At 37.7% G+C, this 6,007-nt stretch overlaps 1 protein-coding gene across 1 annotated transcript; it reads left to right on the top strand.

Annotated features, from left to right (window-relative positions):
* Window positions 1-362: 362 nt before the first annotated feature.
* LOC105168756 (calcium-dependent protein kinase 10) lies at window positions 363-5,301 on the top strand. The gene is made up of 7 exons (XM_011088902.3): window positions 363-1,147; window positions 1,674-1,817; window positions 1,912-2,064; window positions 2,937-3,052; window positions 3,362-3,529; window positions 4,081-4,311; window positions 4,656-5,301. Exons 1-7 carry the CDS (start codon window positions 499-501, stop codon window positions 4,827-4,829), a joined length of 1,635 nt encoding a protein of 544 aa, XP_011087204.1. The 5' UTR covers window positions 363-498; the 3' UTR covers window positions 4,830-5,301.
* The last annotated feature ends 706 nt before the right edge of the window (window positions 5,302-6,007 follow it).

Here is a 6,007-nt window from a genome sequence, read left to right on the forward strand (position 1 = left end):
AATATTTGTTTTTTAAATATTAAAAATTATCCAAACACCCTCTAAATATATATATTTAAATAAAAAGTCAAAAGATATATATAACTATTCCAAAAATTTTCTATGGTTTCTAAGAACAATTGACAGATAAAAAATCATTTTATAAAAATTTAAAAAAAATAAAACTTTTCCCAAGTATAATAAAAAATTATTATTCCAAAAATTAGAATTTAATGATATTATTAAATGAATATTCCAAAAGCTAGACTAAGAATAAATAATTAATTAATACTAGAAATGATAAAGCTATTTAGACAAATGATTTTTCCATTAATTTAAGAATAATAAAATATTAAAAACGTCTGTTTTCAAATACCAAAAGTTTACTCTTATCTGACCCCGCGTTTTCTTCCCCCCGCCTGCTCATAGTACCATACTCTCCTCCTCCGTCACCACCAACCACGTCGGGCCAGCCACAATCACCACCTCCCTCCTCCTTGAGCTTCTATCTTCTTCGGTATGGGAAACTGTAACGCCTGTATAAGACCTTCGGCTTCGGAACCGGAGCCTCAAGCTCCTAAACCCACAACCCCAAAACCCCGCAAAAAGACCCGCGAACGCTACCCCAACCCTTACGCCCAGTCCCCCGCCCCGGTCCGTGTGCTCAAAGATTTCGCCCCTCGAACCAGAATCTCCGACAAGTATGTGCTCGGCCGCGAGCTCGGCCGGGGTGAGTTTGGAGTCACCTACCTCTGCACAGACCGCGAGACGCGTGAGGCCCTAGCGTGCAAGTCAATCTCCAAGAAGAAGCTCCGCACCGTGGTGGATATCGAGGACGTCCGCCGTGAGGTGGCGATCATGTCGAGCCTGCCGGAGCACCCGAACATCGTGAAGCTACGCGCCACCTATGAGGACAACGAGGCGGTGCATTTGGTGATGGAGTTGTGTGAGGGTGGGGAGCTTTTTGATAGGATAGTGGCGCGTGGGCACTACAGCGAGAGGGCAGCAGCGGGGGTGGCGAAGACGGTTGCGGAGGTGGTGAGGATGTGTCATCAGCACGGGGTTATGCATAGGGATTTGAAGCCCGAGAATTTTCTTTTTGCTAATAAGAAGGAACATTCGGCGCTCAAGGCCATTGATTTTGGGTTGTCTGTGTTTTTCAAGCCCGGTAGGTGTTATTGGATTCTAGTTGACCATGAGAATTGGGTTCAGTTTTGAAAATGTTTTCATCCTTTCTATCTTTGATTCTTCTTTGGAAGTTACAGGTCTCTAGAGTTCTTGTCTGGGCCTGGTTGGATTTTCGCTTTCTTGCTGGCTGTTCAAAGAAGTTTTTAGTTTTTATTTTTTCTCTTATTATTATTATTATTTTCATTTTCTGCTCGTTTTTGATTCAGTAAAACGATTTTGAAATTTCTTTCTGTTTCTAATATTTAGATTTCTTTCAGCTTTGTCTTTGTTTCATGCCTAGAAGTTAACGTCTTCATTTCTTCATATTTTTATGTCATAGTTTGGCTTGCTTGTTTACACTTAAGTTCCGATTTCCCATATATATTTTTCATTCGTTTGAACTATTCTCATATTTGTTCATTTATGGAATACGAGGACTGCCTGCTGAGATTATGAACTTATATTTCTTTTTCATTTTTTGGGTTTGTGGTCTGCTGATTAATTAATAAGAGATTCTGTTTAATCAGGGGAAAGGTTCACTGAGATTGTTGGAAGTCCATACTATATGGCACCAGAGGTTCTGAAGCGAAATTATGGACCCGAAGTTGATATTTGGAGTGCTGGCGTCATTCTTTATATTTTGTTGTGTGGCGTTCCTCCATTTTGGGCTGGTATCTTTTCCATGCTCCTTTCATTTTCAATCTTAGCTCATACAGATACATTTTATGTGAGGATTCAGTTTATTTCATTGCAACGATTATGCAGAAACTGAACAAGGTGTTGCACTTGCAATTTTAAGAGGAGTGATCGACTTTAAGAGGGAACCATGGCCACAGGTTTCTGAAAGTGCAAAAAGCCTTGTTAGGCAGATGTTGGAGCCAGACCCCAAAAAGCGTTTGACAGCCCAGCAGGTGCTTGGTAAGTTTGTTTAATATTTTCCTGCTACATATCTATAAAGTGTGGATAAAGTGAGTGTGCTGGCTGTCCATGCTGCATGTGAATACTTTGATTACAATGATGGTGGGCAGAGGAAAAGAAAGACACATCACATCCTTCCAGAGATCTGCAAGTTTTGAAGTGGGCTGGAACCCATTTTTGGCTTTCTGTCCGGAAATCAATCATATAAGTTCTTTCATGTATTCTTCATCGAACTCCAAAGAGATCAAGCGTTTTTCTCGCAGTGGTGAATCACTACCAGAGTTATCCCATCACAAGCACACCTCACTCCATGAAGTTTGGATAGTGCTACAAGAAAGAATATACAGAAAAAAGGCATAGAGAGAGTGACTGTAGGAGAATACATTAATTAATATTACAATTAGGACAGGAATTGATATACCCAATAAGGAATGTATTTCCACTTCAATACTGGAACCACAATTTAACTCAAAAATGGATGCTAGTTGAAATCATGACTCCTTCGGAACCTGACCCAATTTCTAATTGCAAAAAGTAAATGAGCATTTCCTATTTGCACCAACTTTCATATGCTGATAACCTGGTTTTAAGAAATTATCTGAGAATCCAATATGTACATCCACTAGGGGTTCAAAATATTCTAGGATGTGGAAACCATGAAAGAATTAACCACTTAGGTAATCTTGCAATCTAAGAACAAAATATTGCATGTATGATTGGTTCTTGTGAGGAGTAACAGAATTCAAACATTGGGTCTGCTAGATATTTTGTAAATCTTCATGCTACAGCATCTTGTGGATATAAGTAGTTTTGTGTCACTTTGGTTTTGACAACAGCTATAACCATGCTCGTCTTGTTTCTTGTTTGTTCAGATCACCCATGGATACAAAATGCCAAAAGGGCTCCAAATGTCCCATTGGGAGATATTGTGAAAGCAAGGCTTAAGCAGTTTTCTGGCATGAACAGATTCAAGAAGAAAGCATTACGGGTAAGCATCTGCATTGATCGAGTTATTTTTCTAACTCTTTGCTTGTTATTACAAACACAAAATCTTTCCTTCAGTGTGGTATGATTTTATGAAAAATGGTTTTCTATTGCTCAAAGCAAAAGGAGAACTGGTATTCGAGGTTGCTTAGTAATTGATGCATAAGAGTGGGCAATCTTCTGAAACTTTTAGGGCAATGGTGGCTGAGTTTGCTTTGTGCATTTACAGTTGATGGCAACTGCCAATATCTTTAGTTGTCCATTGATTTTAGTCTCTATCTTAATGATTATTTATCTTCGAATAACTATGTAGGTGATTGCGGAGCATTTATCTGTTGAAGAGGTAGAAGTTATTAGAGATATGTTTTCATTAATGGATACTGACAATGACGGGAAGGTAACATTTGAGGAACTTAAAGCTGGTCTAAGGAAAGTGGGTTCCCAACTGGCAGAGCCTGAGATAAAGTTGCTGATGGATGTGGTAAATGTTAATTCTTCTCACTCAAAAAATCGAAGTCATCCTGTGCTTGATGCTTTTGCAACATTCTGTCTTTTTTCCTCTTCAGTTCCTGCGATTGAGGTTTTCCCAGATTAGTACATGTCATTTTCAGATTCTGCCTTGTGTTAATTTGCTTGGACATTTTTTTTTATAATTGGAATGATAAGTGTAGTTGCAGATGAAGAATATGAGTGAATTAATTCCACCTTTAGTTCGATTTTGTTCACAAGAACTGCTAATCTGTACTTGTACCTGGAGCCTTTGAAATTGCAACGGTTGACTGGTTTAAATTCTTTTAACTGATGAAGATCGTAGCACTGAAACCGTCCAAGTTATATCAGCTTATTCTGAAATTGAACATATCTGGTCTGTATAAAGCTGAAAAATTGCTCAACCTTCATACATTTAGTTGCATTTGACTATCTAGAGGAGACTACTGAATGCTTATTAGGTGATATCTTTATATGTAGCCTTATAACCTCGGTTTCATCTGCAAGTTGTACTGATATAAAAATTGCCTCAATGTCTAATAGGCTGATGTAGATGGAAATGGGGTTCTGGACTACGGTGAGTTTGTTGCAGTTACTATCCACTTACAGAGGATGGAGAATGATGAGCATTTCCGAAGAGCATTTATGTTCTTCGACAAAGATGGGAGTGGGTACATTGAACTCGATGAACTACGAGAAGCTTTAATAGATGAATCAGGCGAAACCGATCCTGATGTACTCAACAACATTATGCGAGAAGTTGACACTGACAAGGTTCGCCTAAATCCTTCCTGTCTTTCTTTCTAATAATTCTTTCCTATAGTCAATCATAATATCACAGTGCTATTTACCAGAGTGCTTCTTCTAGCCTTTTTTTTTTGCATAAACCCAAAGTCTTATTTGCATTTCCAGGACAGTAACTGACTACTTAAAATCACTGCAATCATATGATAAACTGATACCATCCATGTTGATTAACTTATTTAATCTTTTGTGCCTTGCATAAAACCAATTATTTGTTTTATTTCCTAATACCGTGAACAAAAACAACCTTGTAGCGTTTGCTGTTAATTAGTTCTTCATTCTGTCACTTAATTCTGTAACTGGGTTTCTTTCAGGACGGGCAAATTAGTTATGATGAATTTGTGGCAATGATGAAAGCTGGAACGGACTGGAGAAAGGCATCCCGACAGTACTCCAGAGAGAGGTTCAAGAGCTTGAGCCTTAATCTGATGAAAGATGGCTCTCTCCAGCTTCAGGATGGACTTACGGGTCAAACTGTTATAGTTTAAATGTTTTCATGGTCGATTTTATATTCTCCATTTCCACTGCTTCTTTTTCCTAGTCTTGTGCTAATCAGCTGGAGCAACTTTGTCTCTGCTGGAAGCCACATCTGGTTTTTCTTGGAGCCTAGGATGCTTCAAGAAAGCGTTCCTCGTTTTGCAGTATTCATGCACAGGTTACAGCAGTGGGAACTGGTTGTCTTTGGTCAACTGAGGAAAAGGGAATTCTGGAATGATGTGAATTGCTAGGTTTTTGTTGATAGGATTTGTAGGAATTAGATATATATGATAGGACAGATAAGTGTTTGATGTTTGTGTTGTATAGCTCAATCTTGTGTTCTTTGTTTGCGCATTTCTTATCCCGGAACTGGTGGGCAGTAGGCACAATGGAATTCTGGAACGATTCATTTATTCAAATGTTGAAGTCACTCTGTGGACTTTTGAATCAACTTTAGATATTGAAAGTTTGAAATTGGTGAAATCAAGTCTGTGGGTTCATTTGTTTGATTGTGACTAAAGTTGCTGATCATCACACGCACAGGCACAGTTGAACTTGATTTTTGATTTGTCAATTGGAGATGCAGAAGAGATCAACATGAAATGAAGCTTTTGCTACTTACTATCACTGCATCTTTTTACTGCAAATTACGGTGTAGATCATAAAAAATTATATGTGAAATTTCAATTTTTCATATTTGGCTATTGATGGTTATATTAGTAATACTAAATGATTATTGAGGGTAAATTTGTAACTTCTCCACACCCTACAACACCATTAAATTTCATATCCCACTATAAATACTTAAAATAATATTTTTAATTGCAAGCTACTATTCACTAATTTGACATATCATGATATTTAAAAGTGTCTCTCACTAAACAAAAAACAAGACCCAGCAGTGCTATTGTGCCCAAGTAGTTTTCCCCTTCAACCCCACTCCAAACCTATATTCCAGAGCCAGAGCCAGAACCTCTCCATAAACTTTTGTTATAAAGGTATCAACAGGACAACAAATTTTGTCACAACAACCAACATCTAATACTCTTAACCATCTTTACTATGAATCTCCTCTATCTATCACTACCTTACAAATGAAATTTATAAAAAAAATATTGATAAATTGAGATTATATAATTACATGATGTTGAAGAGAAAAAAATGTACGAGTGGTTGTGTAACATCATAA

This window comes from Sesamum indicum, linkage group LG8, assembly GCF_026168435.1.
Source record: "Sesamum indicum cultivar Baizhima isolate 11 linkage group LG8, ASM2616843v1, whole genome shotgun sequence".
Classification (NCBI taxonomy): domain Eukaryota; kingdom Viridiplantae; phylum Streptophyta; class Magnoliopsida; order Lamiales; family Pedaliaceae; genus Sesamum; species Sesamum indicum.